The sequence below is a fragment of the Brassica napus genome, chromosome A4 (assembly GCF_020379485.1).
Source record: "Brassica napus cultivar Da-Ae chromosome A4, Da-Ae, whole genome shotgun sequence".
Taxonomy (NCBI): domain Eukaryota; kingdom Viridiplantae; phylum Streptophyta; class Magnoliopsida; order Brassicales; family Brassicaceae; genus Brassica; species Brassica napus.
The window spans coordinates 5340619-5364577 of record NC_063437.1 but is presented as its reverse complement, the minus strand read 5'-3'; the positions used below and the strand labels follow the sequence as shown (position 1 = coordinate 5364577).

The 23959-nt window shown below is 35.7% G+C and overlaps 2 protein-coding genes and 1 long non-coding RNA gene across 4 annotated transcripts; 2 read left to right on the top strand and 1 right to left on the bottom strand.

Annotated features, from left to right (window-relative positions):
- Positions 1-2035: 2035 nt before the first annotated feature.
- On the bottom strand, positions 2036-13025 carry LOC106445786 (long-chain-fatty-acid--[acyl-carrier-protein] ligase AEE15, chloroplastic). 2 transcript variants are annotated; one of them, XM_013887420.3, is made up of 18 exons: positions 12646-13025; positions 12281-12460; positions 12085-12199; positions 11820-11907; positions 11329-11528; positions 11155-11258; positions 10890-11039; positions 10576-10643; positions 10247-10352; positions 9958-10116; positions 9806-9859; positions 9639-9719; positions 9240-9377; positions 8989-9148; positions 8844-8923; positions 8646-8770; positions 8509-8566; positions 2036-2264 (listed from the first exon to the last, which is right to left on the bottom strand). In XM_013887420.3, exons 1-18 carry the CDS (start codon positions 12844-12846, stop codon positions 2172-2174), a joined length of 2160 nt encoding a protein of 719 aa, XP_013742874.2. In that variant the 5' UTR covers positions 12847-13025; the 3' UTR covers positions 2036-2171. The 2 variants fall into 2 exon arrangements, with proteins under 2 accessions (XP_013742874.2, XP_013742873.2); XM_013887419.3 differs by lacking the exon at positions 2036-2264 and adding an exon at positions 8174-8399.
- On the top strand, positions 6124-7766 carry LOC106445787. Its single transcript, XR_001288555.3, has 3 exons — positions 6124-6489; positions 6627-6726; positions 6854-7766. It is a non-coding gene; the product is annotated as an uncharacterized LOC106445787 (long non-coding RNA).
- Positions 13026-22205: 9180 nt separating the features above from the next.
- LOC106448146 lies at positions 22206-23010 on the top strand. The gene is made up of 2 exons (XM_013890069.2): positions 22206-22859; positions 22927-23010. Exons 1-2 carry the CDS (start codon positions 22206-22208, stop codon positions 23008-23010), a joined length of 738 nt encoding a protein of 245 aa, XP_013745523.2.
- Positions 23011-23959: the final 949 nt, after the last annotated feature.

Genomic DNA, 23959 nt, shown 5'->3' with positions numbered 1-23959 from the left:
CTCAAGTTGGTATAGACGTTTCAGACGATCTGCTATTGGGAGGTAAAACATTCTCTGTTTCGGTTTGTTTTTACCTTTTCCGTTCTTCGGGTAGTAGCGATCTTCTCCACAAAACCGACAACTGACCAACTTCGCATCGTCTCCCTTCCAAAATAACATACAGTTCTTCACACATACGTCAATCTTCTGTAAGGGTAACCCAAGCGACCGTGTCAGTTTCTTTGTCTCGTAATATGTTGCTGGAGCTTTATTTGGCTGCGGAAGTATGTTTTTAAATACTTCAGATATCTCATCTACACAAGCTTCTGGTAGATTATAATCTGTCTTCACTTTCATCATCCGCGAAGCAAGAGACAACTGAGAAATTCCTTCTGCACATCCTTCGTAGAGAGGTTGAGTCGCTGCTTCAAATGCTTCAAAAACACTATCATGATAGGGTTGTGCCATGTCTGTCTCTTCTATAGCTTCCGGCATGTAAGCTGGCGCAATGTCTGCGGGTACCTCTGGAATATTCAGGTGGTGATCTTCATAAGCATTCCAAATAGGAGTCTCTAACATTTCTTCTTCACCCGTCGAATGATTCGCCCCAGAACTCTCACCAAGATCGTTGAATTTCTCTCCATGACTCGTCCAAAAATAATAATTTCCCTTGAAACCGTACAAGAATAGATGTCGTGCGACAACTCTTGCTTCACGTTGCTTCACATTTTTGCATCGAGCACACGGACACAACAAAGTTTCTCTTTCTTTGTAATCTTCTTGATTACACGCAAATTGAATAAATGCATCAACACCTCCAAGAAATATTTCAGAAACCTGATTACTCTCAGGATCAATTCTTTGATCCATCCATTCTCTAGATTGAAAGTAGAAAGACATTTTGTTCTGAAAATTTGAGAGAAGAACAAAAGTTCTAAATGTCACGGTTATGAAGCGTATATATGATACGACATAGCCACGACCAGGCCACGAAATTTTCGTGGCTCTCTTAAAATATCATTGCCAAACGAATATTTCTCTGCCATAACCAGAATAAAGACTCAAAAAGCATGTATAGCCACGAAACAGCCATGAAACAACCGTGGCTAGATCCCATTTCGTCAAACGATTGGACGTAACACTTCCTTTTTGATGTCGGCACAAAAAAACAAAATGGTGCCACGTTTTATTAGTGGCAAATTCGTGGCTAATTTATACAGCCACGAAAATTTCGTAGCGGTTCCGTGGCTTTTAGTTGCCACGCTTTGTTTCGTGACTGGGTCGTGGCTTTCTTAATTTTACCGTGGCTTTTTACGTCTCGTGGCTTTTACGTGGCGGTATCGTGGCTTCTTTTAAATAGCCACGGTTTTTAAGTGGCACTACAGTGGCTATGCGATAGATTTTTACTAGTGATTATATATAATATTTTGGATATTTATTGCAAAAATACAACAAAATTTTGGACTTTTTTTATTATTAAATTTATTTGTTTCAAAAGTGGGTCATGGACGTGTGTCTCACTTGCCTATTCCTAGAGCTGGCACTGCTAAAGTTACATAAGACTCTAAAAAAACTTAATATAATATATATAAACTTAAACATGAATGACCAAATTCAAATATAAAAACGAGGTTGAGTATTTGATTTTATTATTAGGTTTCAAATACTGAACTCATTTGGATTTTTAAATAATTATTCTGGTTTGGGTACAATTTTTTTTCGATTTTGTGAATGTTTCAGCTATTTTGGCATTCATCCTAATTTTGATCAGGTTCGAATTCGAGTTGTTCGGTTCGGTTTGGATTTTGGATTCGGATTTTTTACTCGGTCCCAATGTTATTTCATTAATTATTATATCCTAAAATTGGTGATTGAAAACTGATTGAATAAATGCATGTTACTATACCCTGAGTTTGATGGAGTCTGTGAGAGCGATCAAACAACGACTCTTTTGTTTCCCCACCCCTACAAAGACGCACTCGCGTAGACGTTTGACATCTCAAATTTACAATCGCTTGTTTCGAAATCTTCATTGGTTGGTTCTTAGATATAGAAATGATTAGAAATAATAATAAAAAATTACCAGCTTTTTACTTGTTTAATTGTTAATTTATTTGCATATTCTTAATAGAGTATGCTTTTATTGTTATAATAGTTACATCAACAAAGGAACAAGACTAATCCAACTGTAGTTAATTGTAAAGTTGATTAATCTCGTCCTTATACTTAGCCACGACCTTGTCCCTTCTAATCTTCATCGTTGGTGTCATTAAGCCATTGTCTATCTGCAATGTTGTGTCATAAAACAGATATCTTGGTAAGGTTTTCAATTTTTTTAAACCCAAAATCAAAGCATGTAATTTTAATTTTGTCTCAAAAAATCACTTGAATCGGAGAATTCTAACACAATTGTCAGGAATTTTTTCTAGTTAAGTTAATGATTTCTGGTAAAAAAATATTTATTAGTCAATTATTAATTTACAAATTAAAGAAATAAGATAATAAAAAGCTAAAAAGTTGTTACTACTCATGCAGCAAAGACAAAAAGGGATCCCCAACCTAGGGTGGAGGACTTAACACTACCTCAAATACCAGGCAAATGGTTTTTTGCATATGGTTCATGGAAAGAAAATGATATTTATTCGGACCAAGAATGGTTTAGTATATTAGAGGGTTCTGATGGGCTAATGGGAAACAAATGCAAAATCCATCCTTTCGCTCTTCAACTCAGAATTAGAATCTCTCATTTTGGCAATAGAAAGTATGAGGAATCTAAGATAATTTCATGTAACGTTCGCAATGGATTATTCTCAACTGGTGAAGATGGTTTTGGAACCATAAGAATGGTCTGTTTTTGCAACATGCCTAAGAGATATTCAGCTACTAAAAGTGAGTTTCACTCACTCGGAGCTGATTCATGTATCACGAACGCACAACACAAGGACGGGGTAGTCTTGCACGCAGTGCTAAAAATAGTCATCTTTTGTTATCCACATGGACACATAGTTATCTGTTTGGTTTGCATAATCTTAATCGAGTCTATTATTTTGCTAAAAAAAAGACTATTATCTTTGTTCAACTATGTCACAAGTTATATTTTCTAATTTTTAGGTTCAAAAACAAATGTCACAACCAAGATTAAGTGACTTAGATATTTTATCTACCAAAAGTTAATTTTTAAATAATGTTAGTTTTTAAAGTTTAGTCAATGAGTTTGTGAAAAGTAAAAAAAAATTATATAATTAAAATTATTATTCAGTTTTTTTTATTTTCTTTTAAAATGACAATGATATTGCTAAGATATCCTTCTTCCTTTGGTATGAATGAGGGCTTTTTTTTTTTATTCATCATGTATGTTATTAGTATTCGCATGGCTTTGGCTGGGGACAGGGATGAAGCCATAAATGTTTTAGTGGTGACTCAAATATTAAATAATAACTAGAATTTGATCTGCACGTTCTTGTGGGTGTTAATTTTTACATTTTTATAAATTGTTTAATGATATTTCCAAACATATAATTTATTTGGATATTTTTAGGTGGACCAAGACCTGGAAGGATCCGAGTCCGAACCCCGTCCAAAAGTTTATAATATCCGAACAAAGTTTAATTTTAACCCAAAAATCTGATACCTAAAAATGATCGGGTACCTGGATGCCCATGTCTAACTGATTTTGTAAACAAATAAACAAAAAAATTATTAACCGGTTGAATTCTTGTCATGAATTAATAAATTTCATTCGAACTTGTGAAATTATTTTAGTTAACAGTAAAATAAATGCTGTCGAATGATTACGGTAAATATAATTAATGAAGTAATTAAGAAGAGTGAAAAAATAAATGTAAAAAATATAATCAAAACACTTAAAATAGGGAAGTTCTATTTTGTATTTTGTAATAAATAAGATCGAATTATTTGGAAAAGACAATAAATAAAGTAGTTTAAATTCGTTAAAAAAGAAAGAAGAAGTAAGAAATCACTTAAAAATAGGTAAGTATTATTTTGTACTTAAATTTTAATATAATAGATTATTAAAATTTAATAAGAAATATTATAGACGATGCTAATAAATTGCGGATGTACTAACAAAAGCTTTGTATATAGGGCAATTCCATACTCTTACTGCCATACTGATAAGATGATATCATGAGAGAGAGTTTCACCTAGCTTCACTACACCATGAGGAAAATACTAATCTGTAATAGTCAGCTAAAGCGTTACCTCGTTCCATAGTTAATTATTTGTATAATCTGGGTTACTCTATTTATCATCTTGTACAAAGTAAACATCATTTTGTACATTAACTTGCAACTAACGAGAAGACCTTATTGTCTTAACAAACTCAATATTATAAGGGTGGCAGATTCGGTTAACCATGCGGGTTCAGTTCATGTATTTTGGGTTTTCGGATGTTTGAGTGTAGCTGTATATGCCAGGACGGACATACAGCCAAGCAAACGGGTCACCTGCCCCTATCTGATTTTACATTCTCTTTTAGTAATTAGTGTAGTGTCTATGAAATGCCCCCGACTGAAAGATAGACATGATGTATGTGCCCCCACCAAAATACATTCCTACATCTGTCCTTGTGTATATGGCCCTTTCGGGTATTTTATATATTAAGATCAGGTTTAGTTCAGTTCATATCCTTTCGGACTCATGATGGTGTGGATACTTGTTCGGTTTTTTATATTTTTATTTGAAATACTCATTATGTATCTAAAGTTACATAAGACTCTAAAAAAGCTTAATATATAATATATAAACTTAAACATGAATGACCAAATTCAAATATAAAAACGAGGTTGAGTATTTGATGTTATTATTAGGTTTCAAATATTGAACTCATTTGGATTTTTAAATAATTATTCTGGTTTGGGTACAGTTTTTTCCCGATTTTGTGAAATTTTTAGCTATTTTGGCATTCATCCTAATTTAGATCAGGTTCGAATTCGAGTTGTTCGGTTTGGATTTTGGATTTGGATTTTTTACTTGGTCCCAATGTTATTTCATTAATTATTATATCCTAAAATTGGTGATTGAAAACTGATTGAATAAATGCATGTTACTATACCCTGAGTTGATGGAGTCGGTGAGAGCGATCAAACAACGACTCTTTTGTTTCCCCACCCCTACAAAGACGCAATCGCGTAGACGTTTGACATCTCAAATTTACAATCGCTTGTTTCGAAATCTTCATTGGTTGGTTCTTAGATATAGAAATGATTACAAATAATAATAAAAAATTACCAGCTTTTTACTTGTTTAACTAGGTATTCTACCCACACATGCGGGCATAGTATTCTTATATATATTTATCTGTTTATAACTATTAAATTAAAGCCAACACAATAAATTATTAATTTATGTTTTTAAAAAGATAAAACATTAAACTTTGTATTTTATAGTAAAAATATTATTTCAGATAAAAAACACAACATATTTAAGAATTTATCTTATGTTTTAAAAATATATTTTATTTTTGAGAATTTCATTATATTATCAAATATAACATATAAATAAAATATTATTAACTTATATTCATTAGTTTTTATCAAAATATATATATGCTTATTGTTGTGTTAAATTTTAAAAACATTCACATATATTTTAGAAAATATATTTATTTGATTAGCATTTAACTATAAATTGTTTTATATCTAACTATAAATTTTATAATAAAATATTATTTAAGATAACAACAGAATATATCTAAGAATTTTCTTATGTTTTAAAACATTTTTTATTATATTTATTTATAGTCATCTAATATAAATATATAAATATAATAGTATTAATGGAAATTTATTTTTAATTATTTATATTTTAGATAATTCTTATTATTATTATTTTAATCACTTATTTAATCATATATATTTTAAATTCATTTTTATTTTCGACTAATTTATATCATTTATTTATTAAGGGTATAAATGATTTATTATTAATTTTAATCACTTTTTTTTAATCAGATTGATTTGAAATTCGTTTTTATCTTTTGACTAATTTATATAATTATTCATTAAGGGTATAAATGATATTAACCGCTCTAACTTTTAACGTGGAAGCTCTATTGCAAAAATTTACTTCGCAAATAATAGTATAGATTGTTAATTTATTTGCATATCTTTATATATATAAAAGGGTTTGAATCCCTCCTGGGTGTGCCACATCAGATTCCACCTAGGAAATTCGTTGAACGACATGCCAACACGTGTCACGGTAATTAAACTTACTGTTTCATCTAATTAGAAAGTCATCGTTTATTTTTTGTGGGCTTGCTATTGTTTTGGGCCTAATTTTAAACAAACCAGCTTCATAAGTTCAGGTTCGTCATTGTTCTTCGTTTCATCGCGACCTCTGAACTTCGTCTTCACCACCGAAAACATTATCACCACCGAAACGTTTTGGAATCTTCGTGTTAAATCTCTTATTAATTCAATTAATCATGATGTAGCCTTCAATGCGAGATTTTCTTCAGCGAGGTGGTGTACCTGCGACTATAAAAAGGTAAGTATTCCTCCTCTCGAAATCATCTTATCAATCAGTTCAAACAACGCAATAGATTTATTTTTTGTGATGTGATAATTTTTTTTTTTTTTGTGAAATGGCTAACTCTAAAGTTTTTCTCGCTGATATGAAATCAGGTAGATGTTCTTCCACAGTTGAGGTTAGATTGCGGTGATTCTGGGAAGCGGCGGTGATGAACTCATATGTCCGTTGATATGCTATTACTTTGATCCAAAAGTGAGTCCTTTCTTAAGCATTTGATAATAGAGACCTACTGTCAACATTGCTAGCTGTTCTATATGATTTTTTATTCAGCATTTAGCTTCCGCTTCTTGATTATGAAACCTTCTCAATTCTGTTTCAGGCGAATTTTTATTCCAGCCACCGTAAGTGCTAATCGGGTTCGAACCTTATCTTCAAGCGGCGAGAAACAAATATGGTCCGAGCCGGAATATCATCAACCAAGGAGTTCCGATAAGGTTCAACTGTCAAGGAGGAAGCGGCTGGTTGGAGGGGGTCTCAACCGACGTGAGTTCGAAGAGAGCCAAGAAAATCTATAAACAAGATGAGAAATGAGATCAAATTTCAAAAGACTTTTTGGTGAGAAAGATGAAATTGTTTTTCTACAAGGTATAATTGATTACAATGGGAAGAATCCACTAGAAGACAGGCGCTCACTCTACAATTCCATGAAGGGTTCTCTTAGATTTGATGTTACCTTGAGACAGTTCAAGGAGAATCTTCAGACTATGATAAAGAAATATACAACTACGAAAATGACAGGGTGAACAAGCTTCTGCTTCGAATCCTCACCAACAAAAGTGATATTAGTTGTCAAAGGCTGTTTGGGGAGCTGAAGGGATAGCTTTTCAATCTGCTAATGGGAAATCAAAGGAGAATAAAAAGAGTGACAAAGAAGCATGAGTTGGTGTCTTCACGTAATGCTAAGAATGCCTAACACGGTAGTAACAGAGGATATATGGAGAATTCATTTTTTCTTGGTATTGAAGGGCATAAATGAAGTTACCTCTTTGATCATGGCAGCATTTTAGATATATAATTATTAGGTTCTCTTTTTATATGCAATGGCTATGTGATCGCATCATTTTCTTCTACAGCTGTTTTTGAACTTAAATCTTAACTTTCTGGTGTCGTCTATGTGCATTTGATTAGCTTATGAATGTAAATTAAAACGAGCAAGTACTATAGATCTTTGTTTCAGTTTATGCAAATGTTTAAAGTTCAAAGAAAAAAAAGTGACATTTTATGTTAGTTTACAATATTGTTTTATTTACTTTGTACGTGCGATTATCCACAAGGAAAATAACAATTAAATATCAATAAATAATCAAAAAAGTTTTCAACAAAAAAAATCTGAATATCTCTATATAACAACTAAGTTTGATGAAAATATAACATAGCCCTAAATACGTAAAATAACAAAAACACATAAATATCTAAAATAAATAGGCAACTTAGAATAAAAATTAGGAAAATAAATTCCTTTTCCTGAATTTCTTTTTATTTAATATATTTGTATCCTAACAAAAAAATGGATGTTACGATTAGTTTCAAATTTAGCCAACAAAATTTATTAAATTTCACAATATGATATTTTGATAAAAATATGTTTATAATTATAAATTTAAAATAATTTTAAGAATTTTATATAAAATTCAAATAATTTTAGTAAAAAATATTTATTTTATAAATTCACCAACCCGCCCGTAGGCGGGCCAACCCTAGTTCTTAATAGAGTATGCTTTTATTGTTATAATAATTACATCAACAAAGGAACAAGACTAATCCAACTATAGTTAATTGTAAAGTTGATTAATCTCGTCCTTATACTTAGCCACGACCTTGTCCCTTCTAATCTTCATCGTTGGTGTCATTAAGCCATTGTCGATCTGCAATGTTGTGTCATAAAACAGATATCTTGGTAAGGTTTTCAATTTTTTTGGGTCGTAAATATAGCCAAAACATCTATAAGAACAGTTTAAAGATATATATAATTACCGTGAAGGGCTCGTCCACGATCAAGACTGGTCCAACTTGGAACGAGCATTCTGAAGTCCTGCAACATTGTTTAAACAGAGTAAATGTATCAATTACTTTTAAACCTGAAGTTAAAAAAGTAATGTTTTGGTTTTTACCATTTCCTCAGTTCTTGGTAAACTAAGCTCTTTAATTTTTCGTCGCTAAGTTGGGATGTTTCAGGATCTAGCTTTTCTGCTTCCTCTTTTTTTGGGATTATGATAGCTCCAAGGCGTCGTTGATCCTGTGAATGAGATGCATGTTATCAATAGCAGATACTGAGATCTTTGTAATTCTCTGAAAGAGAGTTTAAGCACCTGTCCAATAACCACGATTTGATCAATCAATCTGCTTCTCATGGCAGCTTCTTCAATCTCTAATGGTTCCACGTTTTCACCTATCAATAATCCATTTTGTGTTTCAGTTGCAGCATTTAAACATGTTTGTGCATTCGGAATATACCTGTGGAGAGAACAATTGTGTCTTTGGCACGGCCTTCAAGAACGATGAGACCTCCACAGCGGCGACTCCTTCCTGTTGAGTGATGAGGAGCGATCCAGCCCATATCTCCTGTGTTGAACCATCCACTTTCATTTAGAACTTGTTTTGTGGTTGTTGGATTCTGATGCCACACATCAATTCAGAAATACGAGTTAAAATAAGGTTTAATCATTCAGGCAAAATCACTTACATAATAACCATACAATAGATACCTTATAATAACCTTTCATAATCTGTGGGCCTCTGACTTTGACAATGCCCTTTGAACCAGGACGGAGAACAGTATTAGTCTCAGGATCTACAATTTTGAACTCTGTACCATGCATTGGATATCCAGCTGAGCCAAGAACCTTCATAAGAAAACAAAAAGACAAAACAAATTACAATATTAAGTCGAAGAAAAAGGCAAATGATTAAATCATAATGCCATGACAGTTAAGAGCTTGTAATGCCATACAAGGAAAAACAAACCAAACCAAAAAGAGTTGGAGGCTCAATGGAAAGAGATAGAATCAACTATAGCTCGTCAAGTTAGGTGTTAAGCTTTCCTTTGAAATTAATCAGTGGTGGGTTCAAAACAAAATTACAAAACGGATGCAGGAATGACTTACGTTACAGCTAAGGGTCCGTGCACAGATAACCGGGGATGTCTCTGTCAAACCATAACCATTTTGTAGAATCACACCGATGGCCTGCAAGGAAATTGAAACCAAGTCTTTTTACTTGTTCAAAAGAAATTGATCTCAAGTTTTCCAAGAGAAATCACAGATGGCTTAACCTCAAAAAACTTGTCAATGTGAATGGGTAAACTACCACCTCCGCTGATACCAGCCTAGAGAAACCAAAATCAAATCAGTATTAACTAGAAATAGTTTTGGTTAGAGATCTAACAAACATAATAGAAGAACATAAAAAGTTGTGTTATACTACCTTTGATATCCCAATAGAGGCATGTATTTTCTTGTAGATTAGTATTTTGGCCAACATGTGTAACGGCCACAATAAAGCAGCAATTACTCTCGCTCGCAACCAATCAACCAAAGATACAATATACATTGGAGGTTTTTGCTCTTTTGTCAGACACATACCCTGTAAACCAGACCAGAGACCATAAAAGAACTTCAGGCACCACAAGAAGGGAACAAACAGAAAAAACTTCTTAAAACAAACTGTAAGGTAAAGACAAATGTTAAGAGGGCATCATATATGTCATGAAAACCTCATAAATTCGCTTCATCTCCATATAAGCGAGACTGATTTTGATCAATGTAAGTGCTAGAAATTTACGGGCAGCTGAACTTGTGGAAATCTGCTTTTGAATACCACTGCAGTTCTCAAAGAGGAAACAAAGAAAAGAGAGAGGAAAATGATGTTTAACAACCAACTCATGTTTAGAAATAATTAACTACAAGAACACCTTAGCCATGAGAAACAGAATTAAGACATTAATACAAATGCATATCGAGCTTCTATATTTATACAATCCATCATTAAGATAATATGAGTACTGTACTACTGTGCAAACTATTAACGTGAAAAGTGACAAACCTGTAAAGTGTCTCATAAACCAAAGGAACGGATATAAGATAGTGTGGTTGATACCGCTTTAGATCATCCTATACCACAAACAAAAAAACGAATTAAACCCAAAAGGAGCAACGTCGAATGATATACTCGAATCCTTCATCAGTTCAAATTTTTCATGGCACAATGATATGAGTATTCAAAATATTTTCTTCCCATTGATAAAATATTAAAACAAACGGAAGCATCACATTAAAAGGGAACAACCCAACTTGATATAAGTACAACGACTGCAAAAACAAATACTGACTGAATAAAAACTGGAGGATGAGAATCACCTTTAAGAATCTTATAGACGTATACATTTGCTCAACTCCACATGTGAATATGAAGTATTCGCAAGCACGTTCGTAGGCATGCCATGAAGGCAACATGCTTAGAAATCTATCGCCAGCTTCAGCAGGTACATATGCAGATAAATGTTTTATCTGTAAAGTGTTCAAGAAAAAAAAATTACAAGCTCCAAACCTATTCTTGGTAAGAAGAGGAACATAGTCACCAAATAAACGCTTGCAAAGAAGTATTGTGCCTATTAGCATGAACCTGGTGTAAGAGATTCCGATGTGTAAGCATAACGCCTTTGGGATTTCCGGTGGTACCACTGGTATACATAATCGCGGCTGTGTCATCTGGATTGATGGGTTTCCCTACAGAGTAATTCATTTATTAGCATCAGGATAATCTTTTAGGGGCAAAAAACTTAGATCCTCAACGTACTTGTATCGTTGGATCCTGCACGTTTCTCCTGTCCTAGGTTTTTAATGTCTGTGTAGCTGTAAACTGGAATCTGCATCCCCTGTGTAACCAATGATGACTTCTCACCCCATAGAAGTATCAAAAACCTCAGAGACGCTTTGGAAGTAAATGTATCAGCGATGCGGTTGAAAAACTCAGGATTGTCCACAACAAGGGCTACACTGCAAAATACAAATCACTTGAAATTCTTGATCTCTGTATTGCAACCAAATCTTCAGCCGATAAATGAAGAGACACATTATGATCAAAGATCTTATAGGAGCTCAGATGGAACAAGATAAATGGGAACTAAGCCTAATCTGAAAATTAATTCCTAAACAGGAACAAAATTTGTCAATCATTAAGAAACCTTAGACTCAGTAGCATACATGCAAAGATATAGAACTGAAACTGATTCATACAAACAAGATAAGAAGAGGATGATACAAAACCAGGTTAGTATATTATGATACCTTTCAGAATGTTGGTATATCTGCAGTAATTCTTCAACAGAGGACCTAGATCCTCTGACTACATTGACTGCTCCTGTGGACATTATACCTGACATGAAGTGATAAACAGTACGTTAGGAAAAGAAGGAGAGCAGTGAACATTAGAACTAACTTAAAATTTCTACAAGACTTGCTTCTTTGGACAAAGAAAGGAGAGTGATTTTCAGTTGAAACCAATCTCCCTAATGAGTCAAGCTCTTCATGTACCATATTAACAACCACGTACCTTGATCTGAGACAAGCCATCTACAGGAATTATCAGCAAAAAGTGCAATCTTCTCATCTGCTTTCACTCCAACAGCTCGTAATCCCTCAGAAAAGTCCAGAATCTCTTGTTCCAACTGAAAAATGAAGCAAACAAGGTGAATGAACTCCGTTGCTCACCAAGGAATTAAATATCTACAGCGACAATAGACATATACCTGGTTGTATGTCAATTTCAAAGGCGGATCATGGTAAGGATCTACAAGAGCAACTTTATCACCATACTTATCTGCAGAAGATCTCCAGATATCTGGGACAGCCTTCCACTCATTAGAGCGTAAAGCAGCATCTCCTCCTGACAGTGAAGAGCTTTCAATGATTGGCGTCACCTCCTTTCCCTGAATCATACACAGTTTATGCATATCAAACCAACTGTACAATTTGAAAAGACTTCTCAACCACTAGATTTGTAATGATTTAACACAATTAAATTATTTTTTGTTCTCGATCACTATTGTTTATCAATTCCCAAAAGATGCCCAAAAGCGAAATTACATAACCCAAAGAAGAAATCTGAACACACCTTGGACACGCAGTGAATCCGAAATCTCCGGAACGAAGGAACTCGAACACGAGGACCCGAAATCAATCTGAACCGGAGATCATGAAATTCGCGGGAAGAAGAGCCGTACGAGAGAAGCATCGAAGGTCCCAAGGAAGTCGACGTCATCGCTGATGAAGGAGAGATGAAGAAGGAACAATCAGGTTTCAGATGAAGTGGCATTTGCACATAGGGAGAGAGAGAAGATGGGGGGACCTCTCTCACAGAAGAAGAAACAAAACAGAGAGAGAAATCTCGAAGCAGCAGGTAAGGACACTAAGCGACGCTAATCATATCGTTTTCGTCATTACATTACAATGGAGGAGATTAAGAAAGATCATGTCTGCTCTCAGTGGAGGAGATTTGTTTCTTCATTTGTCAACCTGTGGAGAGGAGATTTTACTCATTCCATTTTCTTCCTAATTGTGTTTAATTTTACTTTTCTGTGTGTTTATTTCTTTAAACATTTTTTGTTTGCTATCCCTGTAAAAACTTCGGTGTTATTCAATGCAATCACATGACATGTGACTCCACATACGCTTCACTATTTTATTTCTTAAGATTTGTTTTGGTGATCAGATTCTTATGATCAAACCATGTTTTTGTCGATGATCATTGTTTCAAAAATATGTAAATCATTTTCTCTTAAAAAACTTGGCTTTAAGTAAAGAGCTATTTGGCTGGAAATACATAGAAACAAATTTATTTAGGTGACTATACATATAACTTTTTATTTGGGCATCAGGATAAATCGGTGAATGAGAACTTACCATTCTGTCCCCTCTAACGATTGTACAATAGAACATGCTGTCTCAGAAGTGTAAGACGACAGAGACGTTTTGTCGGAAAAACTTCCCACTTGAATTGATTTAGAAACGCCGAGAGATAGCGCGTGTGGAGCGTGATAGAAGCAGCAATAATATTCAATTAAAACTAAATTGATATTTGCACTTTTATTTGTAACTATTTTACGCAAGAACTTAAATGTATCATTAAAATTCAAACTTAACATTACGTTTGCTATATTACAGTAACAGAGGTGGAGCATTTTTATAAGGATAGCAAGAAATAGAACATATTAATACGAATAAAGAACAACCGATCTAGTTTGAGAAACTACTGAACATGATATTTAGTAGATAGACAAACAAATTTAAAACATGAGTTAAGAACAGCAAGTCTTCCCAAGACAACTACTTTTTCAGACAATAGACGAGTAAGGTCGCAGCTAAGGCAAATCCCCCACCAGAATATAGTATAAGTTTACGGACCATCCTCTCTGTCTCATTGATATGTACTGTGACGTGATCTTCAATGGACTTCAAAGTTTCATTGATTGGGCCAGATGACCGAGAAATCTCTAATGCAGCAATTTTAGCATTTGCTTGGCGGAGGGCAGCACACAAAGCTTTGATTTCTTCGGTCTGCGTAAGGATTTTTTCCCTTGCCTCCAATAGACTTTTCTTCTGCCAAGAGCATGATTTCTCCTTGTCATGCCAAACCACAAATCCATGTTCTTCGCATTTGTAAAATCGCCTTCCCGGATTGTCATCGCTCCATGCTATCGTCAGAACCGTTGGCTGTGAGCAGTGGCACTGTGGACCTTGAGAGGTGGCAGTTGAACCAAGCAGATGCCATTGTCCTTTGATGTTTATGAAAAGATGCAAAGAATGTCCAGGTTTTATGTTCTCCATGGAAGATTCGAGATAATAGCACGTGCAGTTATGGTCGTCCACTTGGTTGAGAAAAATTATATATTAATTATGTGGACACAAAGCATACAAGAAGGCTGCTAATCCCGGTTTGAACAAACCGTTTGAGATAAAAAGAAAATAATTTGGTTCTAATAAAACCAGATTGCTTGCAACCGGAAAACAAACCGGTAAAAGATAAGGATAGTAATATTTAAATGTATATTTTACAAAGATTGAAAGCGTGTCAGAGATTTTTTTTCACCCTAATCATGAATAGTGATGGCAATGTATAGGTATCCGGATGCATTTAATGCGCTTTGGGTTAACGTGAATTGATGTATAAATGTATGTATCTATTCCCAATTTGGCTATAAATTGAGACTGCCATCTTCACCAACGCAGTCAGAAAAGCAAACTACCTTTTCCGCTTTATGTGGGAGATTCCGGATACGTTTCTGTGAAAACACGTTCGAAGGTCTTTTTTTTCTCTCTTTCTAGGGTTTTTTATTTTTTAAAAGGCAGACTGTTAGAATAGGTGAAATATAAAGTTTTTACGTTCTTGTAAGTTTCAATTCATGATAAAACCTTACGCTTTTCTCTCTTTAATCCCCAGATGGGAACTTTAGTACGGATTGTTCAAGGTATTTGGGAAAAGACGCTGGCCGAGGAGTGGAGGTTTGATGAAAATCCAGCTGCTGAAGAAGATACTCTTTTAATCAACCCCCACGACTCTTTTGAAGGCTTGGTGGAGATGATTCGTATAAGGCTCGATCTTGGGGTTCTAACTCCAGTCGCCTTAACATATCAGCTCCCTGAGTGGATGCTCCTTCCTGAGGGTACAACGACACCACCGGTTACTTTGTCTACCGATAGAGATGTGGAGGTTATGTTGACTGTGAGGGAGTATATGACAGAACCAGTGATGTATGTGACTAGCGGACCTGAGCTAGTTGCTAAGTACCAGTTTCTATGTCGATCCCCATTCAAAATTGGTGACCGAAGTTTCCTAGGAGAGGGGATAACAGAAGAACAACATCACGAAGCCATAAAAGGTTGGAAATTTTTTTTTAATACAAACTGCATAAATTTTTCTAAAACCAACAGTTCGAACTTGTTGCATGATTACCTACACTTATTTTTTATGTTAATGACTGGCGTGCCTTATAAATAATTCTGGTTCAGAACTAGGGATGTTAAAATGGGTGAAATAACCCAGTCCAGCCCAACCCACAAAAAACCCGACCCAGTTTATGCCCAGTCCGCGAAAACCCAAAAACATTATGGTTAAATTAAAATCCATAAAATAACCCAGTAGGGTATAGATTAACCCATGGGTACCCAAACTATTTTATTTGTTGTAAAGAGTTTATGTAAAATATTTATATCTTTTTGCATACATAATCAAATTATACATTTTATATACTAATAAAAAGATAATTTAAATATCTATGCATAAATATTAAAATCGCAATTATAATAAATTCATATTTGATTCAGATTGAAACAAATTGTAGCTTGCAACATTTGTAAAAAAGTAGCAAAAATATTTTTATTCAGATTAAAATAAATAGTAGTTTGCAACATTTGTAGCTTCTTGAATCTTGAATCTCTCTCATACTCCTGAAGAACTTGCAACATTTGTAGCTTCCTCATCGAAATTATCTTCAATATCACCTAGAATACCAAAACAAACAAAGCACCAAAGCATTAGTCACCAAAGTTGGTGGTGAAGAACAACAAATTGTCACCAAAGGCACATCAATATGCTCTTTACTAATGCTTCAACAACACCAGAAACTAGTAGTCTTCAAAGAATCAGATTCTTACAACTGCAGTGACTAATCATGAATGTCCAAAGCCAAAGAAAGACATAATATTATTACTGCTGTCTACGTTTACGGCCAATGACGAGACACAGAGAGGAATATTAAATCGCTGTAGCTAATATCTAAGTCAAGGCACCAAAGACAACGAACAATGAATGCATGAAGCACACACATGGATGCACATACGGTAAAGTTACCTTCAAGTTCTGGATAACCACGCAACCAGTTACGAGTGCAAAGCAATGCTTGCACATTGTCTGGAAGAAGGCGGTTTCTGTATGGGGTCAATACACGACCACCGATGCTGAAAGCGGACTCTGATGCAACTGTAGTTATTGGGATACTGAGAAGATCTATTGCTAGCGCAGCTAAGTCACCATGGCGATGCCCATTTTCTTTCCAATAGCTCAAAACTTCTATATCTGCAAAAGCTTTTAACTCAAGCCTCGGCTCTTCCAAATACAATTCCAAACTCGTCTTTGTATTATCTGAACCATGGTGAATACTCCTTTCAAGTTCAAAAAGATCCTATATTGTAATCAGACAAGAACATCAATATAATCAGACAATTTCAACTATACTCATCAAGACAAGAAAAGAAGTAAATTAAGTAATCTTACAGCGTTCAAATCATCATCAAGGGGTGATTCATTAAGAAGGTCATCTGGTGTTGATGAATAGTTAGAACTAGAAGATGAACCCGTCACATGCTTGCTCGTATACTCTTCGTACAGATCCTTCAGATTCTGCACTATAACCTCAACTTTTTTTCTCGGAAGTAGTTGGATCTAACCTATCAAAAGCTTTTTTGAGTATCTGAGTCTTGAACCTTGGATCCAACATAGCTCCCATCGCTAAAACTATGCTATAATCATCCCAGTACTTTGCAAATTTGATTTGCATCCTCCTAGCCATTAACCTTAAATCCTCATCATCACAATCTGCGTATTTCCTTAATAGCAATTCGATATTCCAAACTTGAATGAAGTATATATTCGCAGTTGGATATTTCACACCTGAGAAGTATGTTGTGATGGTACTGAAAGGCTTCAGGAAGTCACAAATTTTCTGCCCACGTTCCCATTCTTCCTCTGAAGGCAGCGTGTTATAGCTCCTATCACAAACTTTATAACTAGCAAACTCCATACGGAACTTAAGAGCCCTTGCGAGCATATCATAGGTTGAATTCCAGCGAGTAAATACATCTAAAGACAATCCTGAGCTACCCGTAGTCCCTGAACTTTCAATACAAGCAGCAAAAGCATCTTTCCTTGATTGAGAGGCTTTCACAAACCTCACGCTCTCGCGGATATTCTCCAACAGACTATTAGCTAATTCTAATCCTTCCTTCACTATAAGATTTAGGATATGGGCACAACACCTCACGTGTAAGAACTTTCCATTACATGGCAATCTATTTCCAGCAACCATCTGAAGACGATGTGTAAGAATCTTTTGCATACTAGTATTACTAGTAGCGTTATCTAAGGTGAAGGAGAATACCTTCTTTTCCAAGCCCCACTCCTTCAAGCAACCCAACACCTTTTTAGCTATTTCATCACCCGTGTGAGGAGGCTTGATTTCACAAAACGCCAAGATCTTGTTGTTTAAGGTCCAACCATCGTCAATATAATGGGCAGTCAAACAAATGTACCCCATCACCGTGCGAGCTGACCAAAGATCTGTCGTAAAACACACTCGAATTTTGAGATTTACAAAAAGTCTTTTGAGCTTTGCTTTCTCCATCTCATATTTCCTGAAGACATCAGCAGCAGCGGTTTGTCGGCATATAGGCACACACTTTGGGTTCAGATATTTATCTCTTTCCCTAACCTTCTCGTACTCCACATACCGAAAAGGCAAATCATGATAGATAATAAGCTCACTAGTCATTTCGCGATTTACTTTGTGATCATACTTCCTTTCAGCATTGCCATCACTTTCAGGCTTCACTGGACAGATTTCTAAATGCCGTTTCAAAGATGATGTTCCATTCTTAACTTCTATTACTAACTCCTTACAGCAATAAATGCAACGCCCTCTGTTCTTTCCATCTATCCCTACACCTACCAGTATGTATTCCTTCCAAACATCAGCCTTTAAGCGTTTGTTAGACTGAAATACCATTTTTGTTGGTTGAGTCACTTGAGTTTCACTGTGGGCTCCTTGAAGTTCAGCTTCATTCTCCTCTCTGTCCATATCCAGTTGCTCTTCAAGTTCTGCAAGTACTCTCACTGACTAGGATTCCATCTACATATACAAAGAGAAGTTGATGTTTAAGTACATATGCAAAGAGATCAAGCAAACACAGTAACATACCATAACATTCTACATATACTTTAGCTTCTACACTAAAAGGGTCTTCTTTCAACTCTTAAAAAATGTAAATTTTCCACAATTTTTTCAAATGAACACGAGCTAATTTTCTACAACTATGCTTCAATAACGAATTGGGCAAAATAGTTTTATATAAAACAAGAGAGATTCTCTTTGGGACATTTCGACGAACACATTCAATAATACCCAAATTTTTCATCAACAACACTAGTTTTCTTTCACTATCAAAAGAAGCTAGAGAAGAGAGTTAGAGAGGAAACCTGATAACGGGTTTGCTGCAGAGACAAGCGAACAATCAGAATCAAAACCTGATGATGTTTCTTCCCTGAGACAAGAGAACAATCAAAATCAAAACAAGAGAGATAGAGAGAACGTGAGAGAGAGAGAGAGAGAACGTGAGAGAGAGAGAGAAAACGTGAGAGAGATAGAGAGAACGTGAGAGAGAGAGAGAGAGAGAACGTGTGAGAGAGAGATAACCTGAGAGAGACGAAGAGGACGCAGCTTAATTGAGATTTGAGAGAGACAAACTTCGTTTTCCAGATTTGAGAGGGACGACATAACAAACGACGACGTATTTTTTTTTTTTAAGTCTGTGGGTACCCAATTACCCTATTGGGTTTACCCAAATTAATATATTCTCTAAAATTAATAACCCATACTAAACTCATCTATCTATTTCAGGGTAAAAACCCAGCCCAATACTTATGGGTTTGGGTAAACCCATGGGTACAAACCCACTGTAACATCCCTATTCAGAACTCGTTGGAGGACACCCGATCGTCTGTAGCCAGTCTATGTTGGAGTTGTTGTTCAATGAACCTCAACTACTCATTGTCTATCGTGTTGCTCTTGAGATAGATATGGTATATGCCCCAACTCCTGAAGAAAGGGCTGCACTTCCACGTTTGACTGTCGATGATATGATTGCCATACAGGATGGTGATACCATCTATATTGACGAGGGAAGGAACCATGCGCCAACCGAAGAAGGTATTTCTTAAAAACTCAACCAACATTGATCATTTACACCGTCGAATATATTAAATATGGATATGTCTAACAGATTAGAAAGTGAAGTCTACCGAGACAGTAACACTTTAGAAATCAAACATGCGGCCAAAGAAATGTTGTATTATGACCAACACTATTATTATCCAACTGTTTTCTAAAAAAATTGGAAAACGTATGAGAAATTACACTTATGTTGCTGACGCTATTTCATCTTCACTTTCAGTTTTACATGGTGAACCAATTGATGTTGATAATCTCCACCGTGCTTTTCCCAATTTAACACCTCGGAATGTACAACGCCATGGAATTCCCCTGGAGGTTGAACCTCTTAACCAAATCCCAAGTTTACCTCCTATAGAGGAAGAGGTGACAGAGGAACACTTTGATGCGAATGGAATTTCGGAGATGCAGCCGAACTATGAAGTGAATGTGACGGCAGCCCCGCCTCCAACTAATGGTGCGTTAGGCCTTCCCATTGGTCCAAATCTCAGGGTGAATGCACCAACAACACCAACGACTGTTCTAGTTGTTCATGATGATGAGGCTTCTTACACAGGATCGTCAGATGGTTTAAACAACGTTGACAATAACCGTGGGGTAGCTCCACCGATACCAATAGGAGAAACTGTCATCAACATCTCCCAAGCACTGGAGCAAGGTTGTAGTAAGACAGAGTTACATAACTTTGTATATATCTCCTAAATTTGTATAAATAATTATTGTTAAGTGTATAGTTTTCATTGACCATGCAGGAGAGGATGCTGCACCCATACAAAACCTTAGTTCAGCACCGTTAACCCAACAGGGCGATGGTGGCACACGTACAACGACACGTAACCATGGCGATCCATGCCTCGATCTCACACTTGGGCTTGGAATGAATAACACCTCTGCAAGCAAAGCTATCATTGAAATAGAGGACTCGGACTCAGAGGCCGACGGGGACAGCGGCGGGTTTGGGCCTGATCCCTTCTTTTAAAATCCTATAAATAAATAAGTTGTCTGAAGCTTTGTAAAATAGCTGTAGTGGGTGATCCCTTTTTTGGTTTAATCGTCAATGAACGATGCAATGTTTAATATCTGCCATCTTTTGTAATGTAAAATATCAATGTAAAATATGTTTGAAATATTTTTACTTGACCACCACTAATTTGCGAGACACACACAAACTTTGTAGGAAACCAAACAATTGCACTGGACGATCTATACGAAGGAATCGTGTTTAAAAATAAGGAACACTTCAAACAACATATGGTCGTTTATGCTTTGCGAAAAAAAATTCAGGTTCAGGAACACACGCTCTTCACCAGAAGGAATGGTGATGGAATGCATAAGTGGAACATGCCAGTGGCGAGTCTATGCGACGAAAATGAAAACTCTCGAGAAGTTTGAAGTCCGAAAAGCACAATTACAACACACCTGTTCCGTAGATGATCGCGTTGGTAAATATTAAAATAGCCTTATCAAACATTGAACTTTATTCGCTACATGAATAATCTAGTTTGAATATAGAATTACGTTAAAGAAAGGGAGTGAAGTGTAAACTTGTTTTCTAAAGCTTTTTATGAATTTTGCCCTTATATTTGTTTTGTTAGAGATCTTAGTCCACAATAACGTTAATAGATTACGCGTGTTGCTTCCTACTCCTTATCTTAGCAATAATTGTTTATTATATGATAATATAGACGCTTGTATTTATGAATAAATTGACATTGCAGGATATGAACGACAAGCCACTCATGGTGTCATTGGAGAGTTGATGAAGTCAAGATATGTTGGAATTGGAGGTGCACCAAGGCCGAAAGAAATTATGCAAGTTATGCTAGGTGACCATGATGTTAACATCTCTTACTGGAAAGCCTGGCAATCAAGAGAGGTTGCACTGGATTATGCGAAAGGATCGTCATGTGCATCTTATATGATGTTGCCGGACTACCTTGACAGACTAGTTCTTGCAAACCCGGGAACCCTTGCTGAAATGGTAACCGAATTCGAAGGTGGAGTTGGTCACATGTTCAAATACATGTTTTTGGCGCTAGCGGCTTCTGTAAGTGGGTTCAAGCAGATGTGCAGTGTCATTATAATTGATGGAACACATATGCGAGGTAAGTATGGTGGGTGCTTACTCACTGCTTCTGCCCATGATGGTAACTATCAGGTGTTTCCACTAGCAATGGGTGTTGTCGATAGTGAAAACGACAAAGCATGAGAGTGGTTTTTCAAAATGTTATTGCAATTCATTCCAAACAACGAGGACGTTGTATTTGTTTCTGATCGGCACTCCTCTATTTACTATGGGATATCGAAGGTGGGCCTTTCATTTTGCTCATTTAAAATCTGTCCGGCTAGTCGAGATACTATAGGAAGTGATTATAAAAACATCACATGTCTTTAAGAGACAAAGTTAGACGGGAGATGCATATTACTTACGCTAATATAATACTGCTTTTACACCTTATTTATATAAGATTTAGCAATGTATTATATTGAGACAATTTTTTTTCCTGTCAATGCCCAGGTTTACCCAGGAGCTCAACATTGTGCATGCATTTTGCATTTGAAGCGTAACATACGTACTTATTTCAAAAACAAGCATCTTTCGTTCCTTGTCGGGAAAGCCGCCCGGGCATTTTGTCTTGCTGATTTCTATGGTGCGTTCAACGAAATTAAGCTAATGAATGCATCCTGCGCTGAATACCTAGAAGGTATTGGTTTCGAACATTGGGCCCGTGTGCATTTCAGTGGAAAGCGTTACGACGTAATGACAAGCAACATTGCAGAAAGTTGGAACTCTGTTCTTCGTGAAGCAAGGGAGTATCCTATACTAGCATTAGTTGAGTTTATAATATCAAAACTGATGAATTGGTTTTCGGAAAGACGTAATGTTACCAACAATGGAAGCGGCAGTTTCACCCCACGTGTGCTTGAGATAATAGCTGGAAATTTTGAACAAAGCGGAGGAATGCTTGCAAGCAAGATTAATAATTTCAAATATGAAGTGAGGACCAAAGAAGGAGAATCTTTCCACATTTACCTTTCAGTAAAAAGTTGCAGTTGTAATGTGTTCCAAACACTCATGATCTCCTGTTCACACGCCATTTCTGCGGTAATTAAAAGCAAAACGAGGGTGGAAACACTGGTTTCAGGAGTTTACAGTTTGGAGTGTCTTGCAACTGCTTACAAGGATGAAATATTTCCAATAAGCAACAACATGACCGGAGAACATCGGAACATTGGAGCAGTTGATATGGAAGTCCTCCCGCCAGCGACCAAACGCCCACCAGGCCGACCACGTAAAAGCCGCATATTATCAACCGGCGAAATAAGGGTATGTATATGTAACTAAATAAATGTTACTCCCACTGAAATTTTCTAATAACGTGGAATTTTTGCAGATGAAAGCCCCGAGGAAGAAACATGTTTGTAGCCGTTGTAAGGGAAGCGGCCACAACCGAGCTACATGCAATGTTGCCATATAAGAAGATAATGAACTATAACCATGTTTGGAAAATCTCGGATGATGAAGGTGTTTGAAAAGCAAGGCGGAATGCAGCGAATCAGAAATCTTACTATATAAATGATGTAAAATATGTTGTAAGAAATGGTTGGAGGCAGAATTGTACTAAGCCCGAGATTGTAATATAAATAAGAAAGCCAAGCTGGTTATAACTTACAGAGCATTTTGCAGGTTTTCGAACAAGTAATATGTACTTATAGGAGTGGGTAATAAGACTTGCATGACTTAACGTGACGTTAGGAAATAAAAGAACGAAAACCAAGTCAGTTAATGGAACATAAGTTGTTATATTGATGACAGCTTAAGTGACAGAAGAAAGAGGGAGTAAACTGCATTAGAGTGATATAACGATATATATATAACGATATAGTAGTTACGTAGACAAAACTGGATACATTAAAAAATATCTGGTTTCTTCAAACTTTGTGTTAATATATATATATATATATATATATATATACAAGGAAGGACAAACCTATTATAATGACTAAAGCGGTTAAACTATATCCCGTTATAACTAAAAATAATGGTTACGCTAATATCATCTTTAGAACGAAAATACATGATAATTATATACATTATTCACCAAAGAAAAGTAGATAAAACGTCTGTAATAGAATATCAGGTACAAGCATAACTAATAAGAGGAGGATTCAAATCCAAGTTTTACAAACGATAAGCAAACAGCATCGCACGGCCTTATTATACATAAACTACATAGTCTCCTTATATTCAAAAGCGAGAACCACAGCACTCTTTCCTTCTTCCACGAGACTATCAGTACTGATATTCTTGCATGCTTCAATACCATAAACAGCATGGCTACACATAAGCAGAACAGACATCAGTCCGTCGTCACATGGATTTTGGATTTGACTCAGATTTTTTGGTCGCTCAACAGAAAAACGCTT